General features: G+C 35.3%; 1 protein-coding gene across 1 annotated transcript in view; it reads left to right on the forward strand.

The window, feature by feature from the left end:
• Window positions 1–22,700, forward strand: part of LOC117326047 (inactive tyrosine-protein kinase transmembrane receptor ROR1-like) — a 224,569-nt gene that overhangs the window by 49,958 nt on the left and 151,911 nt on the right. Inside the window, 1 exon segment of the mRNA XM_033882638.1 lies at window positions 12,589–12,648. Coding sequence (XP_033738529.1) covers window positions 12,589–12,648 — 60 coding nt within the window.

Below are 22,700 nucleotides of genomic sequence, written 5' to 3' on the forward strand. Positions count from 1 at the left end.
TAGAAGCCCATCATTCTACGATACCTGTACATGAAATGTGCTTATAACTACTTGATCAATATTATGCATGAATCGACAGGTTGTAGATGAAAGGGGATGATGGGAAATGGATCCTTAGGGATTCCTGATGTTATTTATTGACGACTGTTACTGAAATATGTCAAAACTTGTACATGTCCCTTCTCGGATCAGTACAGCTAACAGTATCCATAAATAGAATACATATAAGTTCCTTGACTATCTGAGTTACAGACTAATTTTCATGATGTAATACTTAACATAACTTTATTATGCATTAGTCCACCAGTACCCCATATATTTGTATAAGAAAATACAAGGTAGAAATCCCACACACACTGTGTGTGACACACCCCTTGGGAGGCCCACCTCTTGGGAGGCCCCACTAATCCTAGGATGTGCACACATACCCAGGGTACTTCCTCTTCTTTTTATTGCCACCATCTAGAAACTGAGTTACAAATGAATGCAAAAATATGTAATGTTCATTTGAAGGAATAGCGTCTTTAAATCATATTCATTTCTGTGATTGATTTGCAACCAATCTGACCCACAGTACAAAGCTTTGCCATGACGATGATCAACTTAGTACCAAAATTAATTGCTCTCAATAAGAATCCTCACTGCGTTTGATTCAAGGGACCACGATAGCTCAGTCAGTTAGAGCGCCTGACATGTAATCCAGGTGAAAGACCAAGATGTATGGTTCGAAGCTCCCTACCATGTCGGTTTGTGGTTTCTAGGGAAGCTAAGAAATGGCCAGATCTGTGCTGTCATGGTTGTGTCCTTGGACGACAGGCATCCAGTATGTTGTTCAGTGAGGTAGTCACCAACTACTACAAGGATACAGCACCTATTCTCCGGGTGATATCCTTACATGTAGCAAACGAACAAACAAACAAACAAACAAATGAAAAGCGTTGAATTCATCTGTAGCACATTGCAAAGCATTTTCGTGACTTTCATCAAAATGGCATAAGGGTCACATCATGTGATCTAGACTATGTGCTCTTAGATGCAGCCTATCAAATGTAAATATAACTTCATGGAACTTATTCTTTAGACCAAAACCTTGCCAGAAGTCATAAAGTAAAAATAGTTAGGATGGTGCCTTGTAATGGCTAATTGCTGTGAGGTTTCTTGAAATAAATTACTTTATAAAATATGGAGTAAATATATTTTTGGTTTGAGTAAAACATGCTTGTGGTTTTGAATGTTTAAATAATATTTTGCCTTGGCCAATTTTGAAGTTCTGGCAAGGTCAGATGTTTGTGTACACTATTTTAAACAAGATGAACGATACAGATCTGTTGGGCCTTTTCATTTTGAAGTTTTGAATTCTTCTTGGTGACTATGGTCATGTGACCTAGAATTAAACCTGTTTACCATTAGTCAATATGATAGCAACTTCAAAGATTTCCCAACAACATCAAACGATCACATCAGAACGACATTCTATATATTTTTGGAATACCAAGATTGTGTCATTTTGAAGAAATAGGACAAATTCTTACTTGACAATTCACTGATTTCTCACTAAATAGATATGTTATGTCAATTTGCACATGTCTAATCCATTATGCTGCTTGTAAAAATTTTGGCAGTATGAGAAATTGCTGGTTGTTACGAGATTGAGCCTTGTCCCTCCCTCCTGGGGAGGGGGTGGTCCTTGGTTAACCCGCCATACCTCCCTTCTACTTACTCCTAACGGCTATCATTCAACTGTTGTTTTCAATCATACACCATGTAGCTTACCACACAATTTTAATATTTTTTGATAATTTATGTGTCATTATTGTGAAAGGTTGGTCTGGCATGGAATTCCATTTCTGACTAGGGTGCTGCCATCTGGTGTCAATCATGTCATGTCTGGTGTAAGAAGGTGCCGAGTGCATGTTCTCAGGGCAGCAATGATGACAGCAGTAAGAAAAAACTGTCAAAAGCTACATCAAGTTTGGAAAATAAGTCTTTTGTTGATATCATATGATATTCTAACAGGAATGAAATGACCTCTGATGTCACCTTGTTTCCTGTTTTGTGACGGAAGGCAGGGAGGGACAGACAAAGGAAGGAAGGATAAGGATATCGGAAGAGAGAACTTTATGGCCATGACGGTGAAAATCTTGACGTAATCCTAGAGAAAACTGAGAAAAAAAAAGTTTAAAAAAAATAGCTTAGAAAGATCTTCAGTGTATCTTTCTTTTCACTGCATGAAGTGTACCCCCTGTAATTTAAAACACGTAAAACCCATCTATATAAGTCAGGATTCTGGAACAGACAATTACTCACAAATCTGTAAAATGTTAAAAAAATAAAATGATGAATGAAAATCAGATTAGTAAAGTAACAGAATACAGTTAAATTGCAATGTTTGTTAAGAATAAAGTTAAAAAAGGAGAAAAATAAAAATTACTTCGTGCAAAAGAACATTCCATGATGGTCAAGGATGTCTCAGACGATAAGAAAATAACAGTCCCTGATGCTCAAGGATGAGACAAAACAAAAGAACATTCTCTGATGGTCAAGGATGAGACAAAACAAATTAACATTTCCTGATGCTCAAGGATGAGACAAAACAAAAGAACATTCTCTGATGGTCAAGGATGAGGTAATAACAAAATAACATTCCCTGATGGTCAAGGATGAGACAAAAACAAAAGGACATTTCCTGATGGTCAAAGATGAGACAAAACAAAAGAACATTCTCGGATGGTCAAGGATGAGACAATTAAAAAAAGAACATTCTCTGATGGTCAAGAATGAGACAAAAACCAAAGAACATTCCCTGATGGTCAAGGATGAGACAAAAACCAAAGACCATTCCCAGATGGTCAAGAATGAGACAAAAAACCAAAGAACATTTCCTGATGGTCAAGGATGAGCAAATAACGCCATTTTTTGTTTTCTGTGTTTACAATATACCAAAGGCCATGTGAAGACAATGCCATTGACAGCAATTGTAATTATATGGCCCCACGAAACGATTACTTTTATGTCCATCTCACTAAAAAACACTTTATCTGTCATTCTGAAAACAAAGTAAAACTTTCTGCCAGACATATAAGAGAAAAGATAAAAGTCAAACATGTTAAGATCGGGAAATCTGATGTATTTAAATTTTCCAAGATCTGTGAGCAGAAGAATCATTTTTAATCTCTCTAACATTTGTAAGTAGAAGATAAATTTGTTAACAGAAGATGAATTTTCGGGCTTACAAAATCTGTGGGCAGAAGAGGAATTTTTCTATCTCTCCAAAAGTTGTGAGCAGGAGATCAAATCCAAAATTTGTAAGAGGCTGTACACATTGATGGTGTTGATAAGTTTTTATGGCTGATCAGTACGTTGTTAAGTAATTTAGGGTCAAAACATCTGTCATAATTGGTTCAAAAGGACTATATTGTGTATTTCAATAAGAAGCCTAGTATGAAGATGAATTAGTTTATCAGCCAATGGTTTATTGTTTTATTTTCAGCTTCGTTTAATTTTTGAGATCTTTGAAGATATCCCATGATTCAAAGCTATTTCGGTGAGATAAGAAACAGGAATACCCGAAACACCAAAAAATGGAGGCATTTTGGGTTTTTTTCACAGCCAGTCAACACAGATTTGAAAATATTTAAAAGTTTTGGTGTGTATACAGACGGTCGTTAATATGAAAACTTGTTTGTGGTGACATGTAAGATGTTTTAAGTCTTTATAATCAAGTTTGACAGACCGGCAGACAGAATTACCCTAAACTCTTCTTAACATTACCACAAAATGCTTTCAAAAACCAGGTTGCGTAATCTGTTTCCTCTTGGTCGACTCTCTGTCCATATTCCACTCTCGTTGGCAATCAGCACAATGATGTTTTAACATCTTTAATGGTAATGGTCAATTAATGTCATGTAGCAATAATTGACATTTTGAATATGCAGCTCTTCTATGACATTTTGGTATGAAATTTCTACATTTTAGTAAGAAATGGACAGAAAATAAAGAATTGATTTTGACAGGCATATACGAATGAAAAAAAGAAAGTAATTTAATCCAGCGTTTAGGAGTTGTTCTTTTCCTTTGGATGTATTTTTTACTGGAATACACATAAAATTGTTCGTTATTGCCTGTGACAAGTTTGAACCGTATTGTTACAGGCTAGGTGTAATGTTTCTTTTTATTTGTTTATCAATTTATTTACTCTGAAGTTTTAGAGTGCCATTAAGTTGATTGAAATATATTTTTCACTATCAGAAAACACCTGCTGTTGAGGAGTTATAAAGCATCCAAATACATTGACAAGGGAGGTAACTCTAAACTAGAGAAGCTTCGTACATGTACTGTGCTGTTAGATCTGTATAAAAGGGAAGATAATTCAAAAATAAATAAATTATATAAAAATGGAACTCTTTTGTGTAGTGATCAATTTGTTCAGTGGTATGCTTTACCTTAAGTGTATCATGCTTATTTGTTTAAATCTATCTAAAACCAAAAATGACTATATAGTTAGAATAAAGACAGAAGAAGTTTAATTGATGTGAATTTGAAAGAGAGTACTTTATCTTTTCAACAAAAATATACAAAAAGTGCATTATAATTTCGTTTTGGTTTATTTCAAGCAAATGAAATGTTTTCTTGAAAGCACTATGGAAGAAGGTCTATGTGTAGTGTTTTTGTGTACATAAAAGGTTTTTCATACACTTTGTAGACCAATATAAAGGCTACATATCTATACTGGTAATAGTTTTGAGAAAAAAAAAAATTCATTATTTTAGAATTGCTCATTTTGAATGATCGTTTTAGTTTCAAAGTATTTCATTTCAAAATCGAAGTTCAAAGTTCAACACCATATAAGGTTAATTTTAACATGTGTTCACTTTAAGATGATGAACAAGAATGTTTTAATAGATTGTTTTGCTGAATAAAGCTTTTGTCAACCACAATCCATCACGTGTATTCCCAGAATAAAATTACTTTCAAGATAGTGAGATACCAATTTAAATGGATATTTGTAGAAATTACCTACCGCATAAAAACCCTGTCATTAACGGTTCAATTGGTTTTCTAAACAAGTCTATTACCATATCCTGTCGTCCAGTTGGGTCATTTCAGAAATGATGTTCGTAAATGGCCCCCTGACTGTGAGTTTTCTATAAGGTATATCAAACTTACCTGTATCGACAAATTACAAACTTACCTGTATCGACAAATTAATCCATGGATGTAAAAGGGGTAACTGTATATCTGATTTTCTCAATACAGGTAAATATTTGCGGTCAAGAAAATCATGTTTTGAAAATGACTTGTGAAATATTTTGATTTAAGTGTGACTGAAGATTTCTTCTCTAAAATACATCTTATTCTAGTCCCTTTAATTTAAAGGTGTATGCTACACTTGCACTTTCATATCTCCTTTCTGAAAGTTCAGGACTCCAAAATGTCAGGAATGCATGGTGATATTATATAAGTTAAAAATGAACAGATGTGACTTATATATATATATATGTACAATAAATTAAATTAATACTGGTTCACTGAATTCTGATCAGGAGTCATGCAATGCATCAAAATGAAAGGTCAGTACCTAACAAAGGGAACGAACTCAATTAAAAATAAAACCAGAAAAATATCCTATAAGTTGATTGCTTGATGTTTTAAGGTTTATTATTTGTAACGATGATTATAACCTTAAGTTTGGAATATGAATATTATCTCCCTTTTCATGGTTCATAACTCTTAGAAAGGTGGCTTATACCCTTAAGTTTGAAATATTGACATTATAATGAAGAAATATAAAGAATAAGAGTTGAATTTTTTCTAAAATGTTTTATTGTCAAAATGAAAAATGAAAAAAGTCTAGCAAGCTGCATGTAGGATAAGAATTAGACTGGCCCATGTCTCAAGAATATTAAGATTATATATAAATAAAATTGAGCTTTATCATTTTGGTGTCTACAATATAGTCTGATTCTTTCAAATTAGGGGGAGATAATCTAGTATTGGAATTCAGCTGGGTAATTCTTTACAAAAACTTAATGGCCGGTCTAGATAAGGATTCTACCCTATGTACATTATCAAGGACTTTATAGGTTTCTGTTTGAATGATTTCGTGCAAGCCAGGAAGTGTCCTTGAAAAGATAGTATCTTAAACTACCACAGTTGATTCAGATGATTGTATTGATAAGAAATGCTGTTAAAATCCAAGACAATTAGTACATGCATCCAATTGTGTTTTCAAGAAAAAAGAGTCTGTTGTGTTACTGATAACAAATTGTTTATAGAAGATCTGGAATTCACCAAGGACTTCAAATGTAAACAAGCATTCTTCTTCAAGAGGTAACCTTCTTTATTGCCGTCTGCTCAGGACATTCATGTGTTACAGTTTTCTGCAAATGAGAACATTTTTGTATAAACTTAAATTAGCACATCCTGTATGTAATCTCCAGGAGTGTGCAATTTTATCGTGAAGTAATTTAACAAAAACAAAAAACTACAAGATAGGTATTAAAAGATACTTATAATATGCCAATGCAAAATATCTGAAAAAATATTCAAAACATGATCAACTATTTTGACCGTACACTGAACCGATGAAATTGATATAGTGACTATTTTGTAAGATTACTTAAAAAAGGACATTGTTTTTTATTGATTCTAATGAACAAAAGCATGAACTCGCTGCCACAAGTTGCTTACAATATCGGCAGGTTATTGATTATTGACTCTGATGTCAGAAGTATGACACATCGCAGTTTCTACGGTAGCGAGACGACAGCAGACACTGGCAGTACAATTAAGAAGGATTTTTTTTACGTAACGCACACAGACCTCTTGTTGCGCATAACTGTAGCTAAACAGTAGATATTCAGGTAACTGGAAAATTGAAATTTCATACTTGATTTCATATGAATGCAAATTACACTCGTGGAACTATTTAATTTGAAATAAAGAAAATTACATTTAGATTGTGTTTTTGATAGATTTAATTTGTTAACAGTTATAGCCAGTCTTGTCTTTGTGTGTTTTTCCACGGCCCACCATCAGAAAATATCTGTAGCATCCAAGTGTTAAGTTCGGAGGGCTAGGTAAGAGGCTGAGTTGTTGAGGGAATTTGTTGGTAATTAACATATACCAAGAGAAATGCTTGAGGTGCATTGGGCTTGTCTCACACAACAATACTCTCCAACATTTTAGGTATGTGATTTCCTAGTTGCGTGATGAGAAATCATCACCAAGCCATGGCATGTCATCGGGAGAATTAAATAGACATTCAGGCCGTGTACTTACTATGGGAGGTGACATTGACCTCCCTGACTGCAATCTGTGATCTATCATCTGCTCATCACCTAGTGAAATGTCTACAGGGTGTGGCACTTAGTGGGCAGGAAGGGGAGGAATGATGCCCTGGGGCGAGGGAGATGGATGAGGAATCAGATAGGAGCACCAGGCATAGGGCAGCTGGGGATGGCTGGAATTAGGAGGTGGGGCACAGAGGGGGTATATATGGAAAGGGAGGATTAAGTATACATGTACATGTACATATGTATACTATTTTTTTTACTGGCGTGAAGGCAAGAAGGATTTTCTTTAGAAAAAAATGGGGTAAAATTGATACTAATCCAGGGCCATATTTTACATGAGGAATTTTATGGAGCGATTATTGACCCTTACTTGTGGAATATGTTGATAAGGGATTGGTTTGAGTTGTAACATAGTCTTATCATCAGTTCTCTAATTATAAGGTTCAGTTAAGTTGAATCCTGTTGTGTAAGGGTTCCTATAAGATTATCAGTGATAATTTTAATGTTATCTTCTGAAAAAGATAATTTTGAAATATAGACATTACAGGCCTAATTGAAATGACTGGTAAAAAATCTACCAAATATTTAATCAAAATGTTCTCATTGAATTTAAAACTACACCTCATTTTAAATCCTTCAAAAGGAAAAAAAATTGCCTTATTTACAATTTGAAACCATTTCTGTCTATGGCATGTACAGATTCTTAATAAATCAATGAAATGTCTTGCCTGTGAGATTTTGACACTAGCACAATTTTTCAGTTCGATGATCCGTTAAAATCTCACTTGTACTTTAGCTATTAGCTTTCAGTTGAATCAGTTGAAGTTGAATTCAGATGTGTACTAGATTTGAGAGAACAATAGATTTTGTTAACTGTCAAACATGTTCTAGGTCATTGCATTCGATGACAAATTTCCTGCAAAAACGTAACAATCTTTCAGCGTGACAATTTCGTCAGTGTGATGTTACCGGACTTTGATATAGCAATGATAACGCTAATGAGTTTTCGTAAAGACACTCTGCTTTGTACGGTAATACACCTTGAACGGCAATAATCTGATTGGGTGACCTAACACAACGATTTTTGTTTCAAATTCCCCGTTTAGTGTTATTTGATTACCGGAATAATCCATTTAAAGCAATCGAAAAAAATGTCGGAGTGTATCCCTAATGTATCTGTACACACGAGGGGCGATGAGGCCGTGGTTTGTGGTCCGGGTGGCGTACTTGTTGACTTGTGGAAAGATAAAAGACTTTGTCCCCTAACTAACGGTAGTGATCATGGTCCACCAGACTTTTTGTTTTGTGTCTGTTCTGAAAAAGTTTTTCGGTGGATAGTAGGTAAATTACTCATCAAAAGGATAAGACGTCTGTGGTTGAACATTGGGCCTGGATGTGAGGAGTTTAAGATGTCTTGGAATTCCATTCTTATGGGTAATTATTTCAGTTTTTATCAAAACATCCCCCGAAAAATATTTCATGTTCCATAATAATGACCGACTATGTATTCATTTATGTTTTTTCTAGGATAAGTGTTGTAGGTAAAAATCAAGATAATGTTTCATACAGATGAAAAAAATAAGCCTTTTTTAAGAAATTCATGAGATTTTTTTGTAAAGTTCATTACTAGGAGTGGTCTCTTTTAAAACTGTGAGGATTGACCGTCCAGGTTTTACCGTCTTAAGGGTGCATGGTCTCTCAAGACAGATTTTACCTAAATAACGGCGGTCTTTCAAGGCAGGTTTTCCATATAAATCTATAATTTGATGATATTTTGTCTTCGTATCATTGCTTTTGAGTTAGAGTTACGATTTTACCAGTTCCTCCTATTTTTTGTAAACATTTTACTGACTTAAGTGAGCTTGGATGGTGCTAATGACACAGAGGAAGGGAGAGGTTTATTGTTAGGGATGAATATCTAATTTTATGGTTTTATTGGGGAGGGGGATCAGAGCCAGTGATAGCTGATGACAATTACATAGGATTAGGCCCTTATTAAAGACAAATCGGGGAGGAATTGTATTTTCCAATTTCTGCTGCAAGCAGGCTTCACAGAACTGATAGACCTGTGAGCCTAATGGGCGCTTGCAGAAATAAATATGGCTCCTATACAGAAATTTAATCCAGTCTTGATATCAACATGTATTACCTAACTTACATCGGGATGTGGTCAAATGCATTTTCAACTCAGCAATTACACAGCTTATCTGTGTAACATCTTTTGAAGATGAGATGGAAACGAGGGAAGCATCAAGCTGTTTTATACATTTTGTATAGTGGAAGGGCTTCTGAAGACTCCCTAATTAACTCCCAGGGGACTTGCCATATCTTCACTAGGGGTAGAAAAAGGCCTTAAAAACCATCCTGGATGACGGAAACTTCTTTGAATTCAATGTAAAAATAAGCCTTTCTGAAGTAAGATATTAAGGCTCTGTGTCCTGAGGCACCTGAGTACATAGTTAGTACATCGATACAGTGTTTAATTATATATGGCTTTATAAAGTAAAAAATTCTTGGAGTTTCAGAGATTAAATAGTTTCTGAACCCTTCGGGGCTCAGATGTTTTTGATAATAAGGGTCGGACATGGACCACAGTGTTTGAATATTGGTGTGGGAGGTCCGAATGATTGGGGAAATATAGGGACCAAACTTTTGTGGAGTATCCAAATTCAGCTTCAGGGTTCAAATCTGGATTTGTTCCATTGCAGTTTTCCTAACATTTCAAATAAATTTGTAAAAATTGTGATAAACTGCCTCCATTTTGTTAATCTAACAAGGAACATATTTCTTGAAATGAGTTCATTAATCAAATTACTTTTTAATAACATTTTTGATATAAGATAATTCCCTCTTGTCTTGAAATATTCTGGAGAATTTTTGTTTGTAAATCCCTTAACTGTCATGGCAGCACATTTTTTTTGGTGATTTCAGCTTGTAATATTTTCATCTTTCTGTGGAAGATAAGGGCTATTTGGGGATCATGATTGTGGTTGTGTATTTCAATGGAGCTCTTTGTTTGAAGAACTACCACAGAATAAGAGTAATTAGCATACTTCTGGTATCACATTAATCTTTTTATATGTACTGGTATACCTGTACTGGGTGACCTCTAGTCGTGCTTTCATAACATATTACATTAATACACTACCTCATCTTTCTTTCTTTCTTTCTTTCTTTCTTAAATGTACCCTTTCTTTCGTTTTTAACTATCTACTCTTTCTTTCTTAGTTGTATTCTTTCTTTCTTTCTTTCTTAGTTGTATTCTTTCTTTCTTTCTTTCTTTCTTTCTTTCTTTCTTTCTTGTCTATTCTTTCTTTCTTCTTCAGAGAAGTTAAACATACAATTTAAAAGATTGTTTCCATCAATAATATCTCCACAACTGTTGACAAATGGAAACTGATATTTTCTAAGTAGTGTACCCTGTATTTATGTTCTGTATGTAAAGACACATTATACTTGTTCTCGGATTAACAGGTTATGAGTGTCTTCTTCAGGAATTCAAAATTAAAGAAAAACCCGAAAAAATAACACAATTTTGTGGTTGAGTTTTAGCTACGGTTACAAGATAGGGTGACTGTACAGATAAAGGGCTAGAAAAGTTAAAGGGGCGAGGGAGGGGAAAGTTAAATCTAACAATGTAGATAAGGATTTGAGATGATAATGGGGGAGGGGTCATTTAATCTGTTTCCTGACACCAAATGTCACCCACCCCATACTGGTCACAGTTCTTGGACACGCTTCGCCGGGTGTGTTAATAACAGGTCCCGGGGTTTGGAGACATCATTGTATAGGGGTTTACGGGACTCCATACCTACGGTCTGTCTTTGTGACCTGACGAAATTGGCATGGGCATCCCTCGAAGTATGATATAGCACGTGATTAAAGGGAGAAACCTACAATTTGATTGTCATGTCTTCGTAGTCGTGTGAATTATTTATGGTAGATGGTAACATGTTGTAGAGATACTAGTGTGTCTAGCAGTAATTATCTCCCCTTAGTTTATCCAATAAGCAGATTCCGGGGTCCTCTTATTAAGCTGTTCATATTTTTTATGTTGATGATGAACCGGTGATCAATTTGGAATGATTGCTTTTGGTTCAGGTCCATCACTCAAAGGAAAATGTGTCATCCAGTCAATGGGGGTCAGGCCAGTGGTTATGTATAGCCAAGCAGACGGCCATTGCAGATAGATTAAAATCTAATGATAAAAAACACACATTCACATTAGACTGTGTACTGTCAATATAATACATTAACACTTCTTCGCTGTGTTAATTTGTGTTTGTCCATTCCAAGATTTTGAGATTTCTGTACCCTGTATACATAACTGTCCGTTTTGAACAGGTGATCTTCAAACAAACCAGTCTGTGATTTTTAGTCCTCCATCAGTAAATATCTGATGGACACGAAAATGGTGTCATTCAGTGAGTCATGTTATCATGGGTACATATCTAGTATATACAGAGTTATGGCCCTTTATTCAGCCTGTGTCACTTGTCTGGGACATACCTCATATATTCTACCACATAAAAGTATATGTAGAGTAATGACCCTTTGTTCATCGTAGTTTACATAGTCTTGGACATATCTCAATGACCCTGGCTGTCAATAGGACGTTTATAAACAAAATAAAACAAACCAAATATCTCTACCACCTACAACTATATACAGAGTTACAGCCCTTTGTTCATCATGTGTTACATTGTCTGGTACATATCTCATATGCTCTACCACCTACACCTATATACAGAGTTATACTATATACAGAGTTATGGCCCTTTGTCCATCATGTGTCACATTGTCTGGTACATACCTTATATACTCTACCATCTAAAACTATATACAGAGTTATGGCCCTTTGTCCATCTTGTGTCACATTGTCTGGTACATACCTTGTATACTCTACCACCTAAAACTATATACAGAGTTGTGGCCCTTTGTTCATCATGTGTTACATTGTCTGGTATTTATCTCATATACTCTACCACCTACGATTGTAGGCAGAGGTACAGCCCTTTGTTCATTAAGTGTCACATTGTCTGAGACATATCTCTTATACTCTACTGCCTACAACTATATACAGAGTTATGGCCCTTTGTTTGTATTTCACATCTCGTGAGTGCCTTGTGGAGTGTGGTATACTGAAATATTGGATTCATACTATACACAGAGTTGTTTCCCTTTGTTACTGTCCATTTCATTGTATTACCATATTTACTCTTTAATGTTATGGGGTTATTGCCTTATAAATACGGTACCAGCATGTTAATTTTAGATGTATTATATTTTGTAGGCTGGTGGAGAGGTTGGTCACTGATAATGCTGTCCCTGATTATCGTATCACCTTCAACAGGTAAGTCTTACATTTTCATTGGATGGTTTTCAGGGTCAGAGGTCAATTTTGGCAGTTCTTGCTTTTAGCAAAAAATATGTAATAAGATATATTGTCTGACAGATAAATAATACACTGCTAAGCATATACGTGAATATTATCATGAAATAGCAGTATGTTGTAACTTTCACCTGCTATAATCAACATTTTGTGGTCTCTGCATAGAATTGTTGAAGTAGAAATGCTACATTTATGACATATACATGACATCTCAGAACAGGCATTATGTAATGACAAATAGTTATTGTCATACCTTAAATCTCATTTCCACGATTTATATCATTGAAAAGTATTTCCCCCTCAAATGTGGTTATGGTACCTTGCAGTTAAGAAATACTGAAGCCTGCCACACATTTTTCGCTGCACAACTCCGGAATTGTTGTATCAAACAAGATTGTTGTTATTTCATCACAGCTGGTTGTAATTAGTGTAGCTAATTAAAGCTTTATCCTATCCTTATGATAGCTTCACATGTAAATAAAGGGAAGCAACTACAGACAGAATGTGTTTTTAATTATCAATATGTTTTTTCTAGAAGTTGAAAATTTATGATATCTGTTATTTTTGAGAAGTTGTAGACAATTGAAAGTCGTTTGAAACCATATGTATGTCTGAAGATATTTTTGGAAGTCATTTCAAACCTTATGCATGTTTTAAGATATTTACTGCGGTATAGTTATATATTTACTGCGATATAGCTATATATTGACTATCTCCTGCCTATATTGTACCTTGATGCGACTGTTACCAATTTAACTGCTTCAATGTAAATAAATCTTTGATGTGGGAGTTTCTGATAGACAATTAAATTAACAGAATGTTGGCAGCTCTCAGATTTACACAAGTTTGGGGAGAAATCCGATTGGTTAATGCCAGATTTTACACATTTTGTTCTAACTTAATTATCCTATGATTTATTCATTATAGGAGGTAGGTTTATTATAAAAAGCTGGGAAGGAGATTAGTTTGTCTGAATTCTGCTTACACAATTTGTGTATGTATTTCCACACCATAGATAATTCATGGTTTCTAATTGATATCTTTCTTTTTTCCATCCTTTCATTTCCAAATCTTGTGTATTTTGTTTTTTACCTTGCTGTCCTTACGTCTCTCAATCTGTGTCCTTTGTTTCTCCATCCTGCCATCCATCCATCTCTAAATCTTTACCTTTTGTTTCTCCATCTTGCCCTCCGTCCATCTCTAGAACTGTGTCCTTTGTTTCTCCATAAATCCATGTCCTTATTTCTCCATTTTTCCATCTGTCCATCTCTTAAACTGTGTCTTTTATTATCATCTTGCATTCCTTCAATCTCTAAATCTGTGTCTTGAGAGATCTTCCTCAACCTCTAAAAGGATGTCTTGTCTCTTGAAAGATCTTCCCCAACTCCTAAAGGATGTCTTTTTATCTATTGAAGAATCTTCTTGAACCCCTAAAAGGATGTCCTTCATCTCTTGAGAGTTCTCCCTCAACCTTTAAAAGGATGTCTTTCGCCTCTTGAAGGATCTTCCTTAACCTCTAAATAAATGTCCTTTGTCCCTTAAAAATCTCTCTCAACTTCTAAAAGGATGTCCTTATAATGTCTCTTGAGGGATCTTCCTCAACCTCTACAGGGACGTCTTTCGTCTCTTGAGAGATTTTCCTCAACCCCTAAAAGAATGTCCCTTTTTCTCTCAAAGATCTTTTCTTCAACCTCTAAAAGGATGAATTTTGTATATGGAAAGATTTTTTTAATCAATTCTTGATTAATACCTTGTCTGTCCTTTGAACAGTCCTAAACTACTGAAAGGATCCTCCATCTTGAAAATATTTTATTTTTAGAGAATCCATCATTAGCCTTTTCAACTATGAAAAAGGATTTTCCTTATCCTCTTCCATTCTTCAACCCCTTAAATATGGACGAGATCCTCCCTCATCTCTGAAATGACTTCCTTCACCTCTGAAAGGCTCCCCCTCCATCTTTAAAGTGTTCCCTGTACCTATCTAAAGTGATCCCCCTCTTCTCTAATTTTGAATTTGTCGAGATGCCAGTGTTACATAGCGATAACACATAAATGTTTACATTTCGGGTCTCCACACAAAGCTATAAATATATTTTACTGCTGCAGTTGAAAGCCATTTACAGGACACTAATGCAAATATTCCTGGTCGGAACGACCTGAAACAAACTATTCTGTCACAGATGAACATGGTGCAGTTTTTGTAGATATTTATCTGCAAAGGAATGCTTTATCTCTTCTCGTAACTCGCTACACAAACTACAAGTGTTCTTTTTAATACAAGTGCTGGATAATTTCATTTGTCAAGTTTAATTGTCGAGTAATTTGTATTTGTACCTCAGGTTAATTACGTTACCTGGCTTCCATTTCACCTTCAACCTTCCATTAGCTTGACGTAAAAAAGAACCTCGCTTTATATAAAAATGACATTACTCATGTTAAATAAAAACAAAAATGATGAAATCTGTCTTTGACGTCTAAAACATATGCTTATGATCTGTCTAATTTCAGAATTCTCAGTGCACCTCAAGACATAAATATCAAACCTGAACTAAAAACATACAGAAAATTGTGTTTTTATGATACGGAGTAACCTCCCTTTTATCTTGCTATTTGTCAGCTCTAGTGGTAGATCGGTATCAGAGAAAGCATGGTGAGACCAAACCTAGAACCAGATAAGCTCATACACTGATGAATTCTGACTTTGTCCAGAAGATTAAGAAAACCGCACATCTAAAGTTATTGAGGATAATGTCGGAACGGAAACAGATATATAGACATGTTTTAGAGATGACCGAATAACTGCTTAATATTTATGTTTCATGGTGATCCACAGACGGACCCACACATGAACAATCATTATCATCTCTGCATTTCAATTCTGATTTCCAGCTGATGTTTATCGGTTGTTTTTTGGGGCGTTGCTTAGAGCGATGAGAACCCAGGATCCATTAAACAACCTTGGCCATGCGTTCTCCTTCCGTACTAGTTTTGACTGTAAGACTTCACAAAGTTTACCAGAATGATGAGGAAAGACAGCTTTTATGTGAAGCCTGAGGATTTTTTTCCTTGCAGGTGCAGGGGGTAGGGAAGGATTTAGTAGAACAGACCGAGGGAGGGGTAGGGCTTTTGGTCCATTATCATGATCAACACACAACGTGAACTTAACCGAGAAAAAAGGAAAGGTCACAAGGGTTCATACTCAATGTATAATGTACATAATCAGGGCCTTCCTTTAAGGTGTATTTATAAGATTCTTAATTAGAAAACTGCACTGTTCAATATTTTCTGAAATCAGTTACTTCCTGTTAAATTCTGATTTTCTCATACAAACTATAAATCATTTACTGCCAAGGTACTGTGATCGTGCTGTGAACATTTGAATGCACCAACACATGACCAATATTTTGAACTTCATTTCAAATGCTCCTAAAATTATCCTTGCCTACTGCATAGTTGATTTACCTAATGTTGAGTCAAATGGTTCACAATAGAGGGGAACTCCCTCTACTCGAGTCATTATCAAGTGACTAGATGGTTCACATACAGGGAAACGCCCTCTGCATGAGTCAGTAACTAGTGACTTGATGGTTCACAATACACTGACTTGATGGTTCACAATACAGGGAAACTAAAAAAATTACCCTCTACTTGAGTCAGTAACATGTGATTGATGGTTCACCATACAGGGAAACTCTTCCTACCCGAGTCAGTAACAAGTGACTTGATAGTTCACCATACAGGGAAACTCTTCCTACACGAGTCAGTAACAAGTAACTTGATGGTTCACCATACAGAGAAACTCCTCTACTCGAGTCAGTAACAAGTAACTTGATGGTTCACCATACAGGGAAACTCTCCCTACCCGAGTCAGTAACAAGTAACTTGATGGTTCACCATTCAGGGAAACTCTCCCTACCCGAGTCAGTAACAAGTAACTTGATGGTTCACCATACAGAGAAACTCTCCCTACCCGAGTCAGTAACAAGTAACTTGATGGTTCACCATACAGGGAAACTCTCCCTTCACGAGTCAGTAACAAGTAACTTAATGGTTCACCATACAGGGAAACTCTCCCTACCCGAGTCAGTAACAAGTGACTTGATGGTTCACCATACAGAGAAACTCCTCTACTCGAGTCAGTAACAAGTAACTTGATGGTTCACCATACAGGGAAACTCTCCCTACCCGAGTCAGTAACAAGTAACTTGATGGTTCACCATACAGGGAAACTCTCCCTACCCGAGTCAGTAACAAGTAACTTGATGGTTCACCATACAGGGAAACTCTTCCTACCCGAGTCAGTAACAAGTGACTTGATGGTTCACCATACAGGGAAACTCTCCCTACCCGAGTTAGTAACAAGTAACTTAATTGTTCACCATTCAGGGAAACTCCCTTTTCCAGAGTCATTAACAAGTGACTTGATGGTTCACCTATCCAGAATCAAAGGCAGTGTTAAATATGTTTGAAGATAAAATGTTATTCAATACATTGAATGTCAACACGTTGGAGATTCTTATCCAAGGATAGCTCCTTCACATTTATTTACGGGAAAATGCACCCAGTTGTATTTTCTGGGTTCGTTAATTTTCAGATGAATTTCAGAAAAAAAGTTTAATGGTACATTGATGAAGTAGGTCACAATGACTTCTCAGTATGGTAGACGATGTGCAGCTACCGTTTTATGAAAGGAAGTCATTTTTATCTAAAACGATGTGATTTAAAAGAAATTAAAATAAATGAATTCGTTGCATGCATTGAAACTCATATTACATGATCTGTCTGCTTTATAGGAGTCAGTCATTCGAACTCCGTTAGCTGAAAGGGCGCAAAAAACTATCGTTTATCCTCATGATGTTAATGTAAAGGTTTAACTTCTGTTTCTTAAATTTGAATATCGTGTTTCTTTTTGTCCCTGTCTGCCTAAATAATCATGAATATATATATATAGGGTCTAGTAAGTAATAACGACGGTATATATATATATATACATAGACATATCTTGTTATATAAGCTATGACACCTTATGAAACCTTGCTATAATCATGGGTTCCTTGCATATGATTATTTTTCTACAAACCTGGAATGAAATTGATTTGAATATGAAGCTAAAATTTTATGTGAATTTCCATGCAAATAAATTTTGAGTTCCATCCCTAGACAGTATAGCGACAGTAGCAGTTTTGTTTTATGTGAATTTCCACATAAATGTTTAATATATATAAAGTTTAATCATTCAAGTGTAGTGAATTCAGATAGATTTTCTTTGTGTAGAAATCAACTAATCACAAATATAGCAGTAAGACCTACTTCCTGCAAAGATGGTACCCATTCATACAGCTAGATGGGCTGTAGCATCTTGTAAAGGACATAACCAAATACATCAGGTAGACAGTTGGTCGGGGCCGTGGTGGCCGAGTGGTAAAGGTGTCCGGATCGACACTTTATCACTAGCCCTCCACCCCTGGGTTGCGAGTTCGAAACCTACGTGGGGCAGTTGCCAGGTACTGACCGTAGGTCAATGGTTTTTCTCTGGGTACTCCTGTTTTCCTCCACCTCTAAAACCTTGCTCGTCCTTATATGACCCTGGCTGTTAATAGGACGTTAAACAAAAACAAACAAAGACATTTGGTCAGAAGTACCCAATAGATCATTTTGCTTTAGATAATTTCTGGTGGTTTCTGGATGCTATTTTTTGGATTAACATGGAAAATAAAAACTTCTTTTATGGGTTAAGATGATGTGAGAATAAATGAGGCTGAGTACCTTTGTTAGTTTAGGTTTTAGCTGTGGGTGTTTATATAGATGTATGTAATCCTTGACCTTCCCCTAATCAACCATTTACTCTTAATTCTAATACAATGGAGCCGATGAGAAGCCAAGGATACCAAGACAAGACAATCACTACAAACTGTATTCGATGATAGCATTTGCTTCAGTATGGCAGCTCAGCTTCCTGAAAAAAGGGCTAAGGTTACTCAATCTGAAATGATTAAATTGTGGAGAGATCTGTCAGAATGATGGATGGAGATCATTTATTCCGTGTGACTTCTTGACACTATTCTTATTATCCTTTGTAAATATCCTGGTCGATCACGGCCATCAGCATCAGTAATAGTACATGTGGATTGGTGCTGACAATACCGTAAAAATTAATCCATTAGTACCCAATCAAAATCAAATACTTGGCCTTGCATGGTTATCTATCTGTTTTATGGACACGGACACACAGACACGGACACACAGACACAGACACACAGACACGGACACACAGACACGGACACACAGACACAGACACACGGACACACAGACACGGACACACAGACACGTAGATACCAGGGATGTATCATAATAATCATATTAAATGTGTATCTAAAGTAATATTTTGGTACTTTGAAAAATATCTATATTTAAGATATATTCTGTTAAAAAAATAAGTTTAATTTTTCATGGATACTTTATGTGGTGGAAATTCTGCAGCTTTTAGTGTTTTTTCGAGCAAGGCAATTTTTAAAGCAGAAAACTTTTTGGGAAAAAAATTAAGATGTGTAAAAGACCCATGTAACTTCAGTTGACGAAGTAATGAACATTTTGTGTGGCATATATACCAGTATCTTGTATCCTGTTTTGTGTGAGGGTCCTGTTTTATTAGGACTGAAGAGTTACACCAATGTCAAAATATGCCACCTTGAGATAGGGCATACTGGCTTGTGAGGATTTATGATGTAATAAATCAAAGTGCCTCATTCTGGAAAGAAAATGGTTGTTAGCCATTGCCATGACAACATAATTATAAATTTTCAGTCATTAATGTCTAAAACTTCACAAGATATAGACTTGTTTCTGAAATTTGAGATTTCCCAAAGACATTATAGATTGCTCAGGTTTTTTTGCAGTTTGTTTGTTTTATGACTAAATCACCTTACAACCTCATTCTTAAATTGCGAGAAAAAGCATAATGATTGATGTTCACAGATAATTTCTGATCAGAATGTCTTATATTGTGTTAAAAGTTTTTGGAATTCTTTTTTTACAGTGAATGACCTCTGATGAGGTACTTATTTGAGTTAATAGACCCCCCAAGAAATAGGGAAAAAAAAGTTTATATAATGTACTAATAAATGAATACTTCTTGTTTGACCCAGCAAACTACAATAATATTTTTATTAGATCATTATATAGCCAGAATTATATTTTTTAGCATGAAATTTTTTCAAATAGTTATGATTAAAAATATTTTTTTCCATTGTGGTTCCATGTAAAAGGTCCAGAATTTGTATTTTTCACAACTTTTTTGTTTTCCATTTTTTTTTTTTTAAACAAAATGTTAAGAATCTAGCTGATAGAATTGCTTTCTTTTGCAATGAGGAACATCAAGTTTCCTACAGTTCTTGTATGTTATTAGAGGTTTTAAAATGTGATTTGAAACCCAATAGGACAAACAGGAAAAGGACTATCCAATATTATATGATATTTAGGAGTTTTTGGCATGCCAGCCGCTATGTTATACTGACAGGAGATTCAGCCTGATATGGGCTCTCTGATGGCCACACCACCTGACGTTGACCTCCTCTTGTCAGGGTTCACCCGTTTGACTGTTGTGATAACTACTTTCCTATAAATAAGACTTGCCATTTTTCCTATGGCAGTAATATTTGGTAGACATGTCAAATTAATATGGAACAAAACATACAAATAGACCCCCTGTTCATGTCAGACAAAACTCGATTGAATTCTCTGAAACACGAAGTTCTGATAGTTCAAACTCACTTGTAACTGCAACAGCTTGCACTCTAAAACAGAAGCTCTTGTCTAAGTGGCCGCCCACTCATCTGTTCTGATTCCATTCTATCGAAACCAAAATTGTCCTGCAAGAGTGGGAATCTTATGAAAAAGATTAGCTGGAAATATTGAACTAAGAACAGTAAGTCTGATCCCAAATCTTTAATGTTTGAAGAAAGTGGGGTAGTTTAATTAGGAAATGTTTATTTCCATTTAGAGAATTTTGTTTGTTTTATTGTGTTTTATTGAATCTTAGTTGTTGGTTCTTTCAGAAAAAGAACCATTTCATGTACAATTTAATGGTTTATTATAAGAATTTAAATTTTCTGTATTTTTGAAAATTTTGATTTGGTTTCAATAAAGTTTCATCGTAAATCTAAATACATTATCTAAGAAAACATAAATTTCTTGAAAAATGAAAGATTTGTTGTAAATAAATCACAATTTGAGGTTCATAAAAGCAATTCATTTGGCTTTGCAAGATGCCAAGCATATTCTTCATCATAAAGTTTGAAGCTCTTCAAATGATAAAACCATTTACATTCATCAAAAAACAAACATTGTCTCTCAACTGCTGGTACAACGGCAGGACGCCCTGCATGCTGCGGCACATGGCAAGCGGAGATTTGTACAATGGCAGAAACAGGCGCTTGGTTTCGGTGGAGAAAAAGGTATGGTGACTAGCCCCCTCATACATCACCACTGAGCAGAACTGATCGTTTTCTGAGTATCTCCGATCTCTGTGAATTTCTTGGTTTTGCTGTGGATTTAATTAAAATTTCATTTCTTATTTGATGCGGACTACATTTATGATGCGATTATGTAAGAATAATTGTGTCCGGTAGCTGTTAGAAGTGAATGCTTCCGACACAAGTGTCGGGATGTTATAGCTCTGCATGTTGATTGAATTTGCACATTGCGACCGATTGTGAGATCGGTGAAAGCAGAGGTGGAAATGTTTGTGCTTATACATACTCCTGTTGGCAGAAAAAGTTATCATTCACATTGGGTTGTATACGATGTACCACATGGCTTCACGCATTAGGTCGCCTCCCTAAGGCACATGTGATCCGGCCAGCCTCTCCCTATCTGTTAGAGGCGATGGTCCATAGACAATCTATACCATTCAAACGCTGATATATACATTTGTGGTATTTTTATGGTAGAAGGAGTGATATAAAAAACCAATCTCTTGTCATTCTGTTGTTTTAAACATGGATATGAGTCATTATATTTTTATTCATTTTTGTCGGAGATTTTAAAAACACATTCTATAATCTCTTTCTGTACCTGTTTACATTTTTTTGATTGATCGTTGAAATCTGTCGGAGACTTTTTACTTCCATTTTGGTATTCATATCCAACTAAGTTTGGAATCAGCTTACACATTCATAAATCAACTTTATGATTCTGAGGTTTTCTATTAAAATTTTTAAATCTTTCTCATAAGAGTTTTTATGCAAGTTCTACAATGCACTAAATAAGTTGTTTTTTGTTATCAGGAAAGATATTTCAAAATAAATTTATTTAGCAATTTTAAGCTTTTTCCTGACTCAGTCAGCCATAAGATCTAAGTGCCTGACAGCATTTGTGAAATACAAAGTGTTTGATATAGCACAAGTTTGATACATGATGTTGGGAACAAACTTGAGTTCAGCTTATGAATAAGTATTACGATCTTTTGATTCTGTTATAACCATGCAACTATCTTTGCATATCATTGATTGTCTGTATCTTATTGATTCTTATGTGTTTGTATGTGGAATAAAATAAAATTAAGAGCAATTGAGATACACCTTTGGAAAGGTTCCATTGTCTCTCAAAGATAATAATGGAGGGCGTGGTGTGTGTGTGTGAATGTACTTCCAAGTCTACTAGTTTGGATATAGACGGAACAAATTAATACAGTTACTATGATGTAAATAATGTGTTTATCCCATAATTACTTCCCTGCATGTTGGTACCCATTGGTATAGCTGGGTTGTATAGAGTAATCCAGATCAAATGATATCCCATATAATTCTTATCAAGGGTCTTTTATGTACAGGTGTAATTCTGATTTTAATTACTTTGTTTGATAATTTAATTCCAAAAACTTATTTAGTTGTGATGAAAATAATATATTAATCGTACTTTAATGCTGATTCATACATAGGGGTTGGAGATAGGTTTGACATGCACTCGTATGGAATCTTCATTTGAATACCTCATGTGAAGTGAAATGAATGAAA

This window comes from Pecten maximus, chromosome 4, assembly GCF_902652985.1.
Source record: "Pecten maximus chromosome 4, xPecMax1.1, whole genome shotgun sequence".
Taxonomy (NCBI): Eukaryota; Metazoa; Mollusca; class Bivalvia; order Pectinida; family Pectinidae; genus Pecten; species Pecten maximus.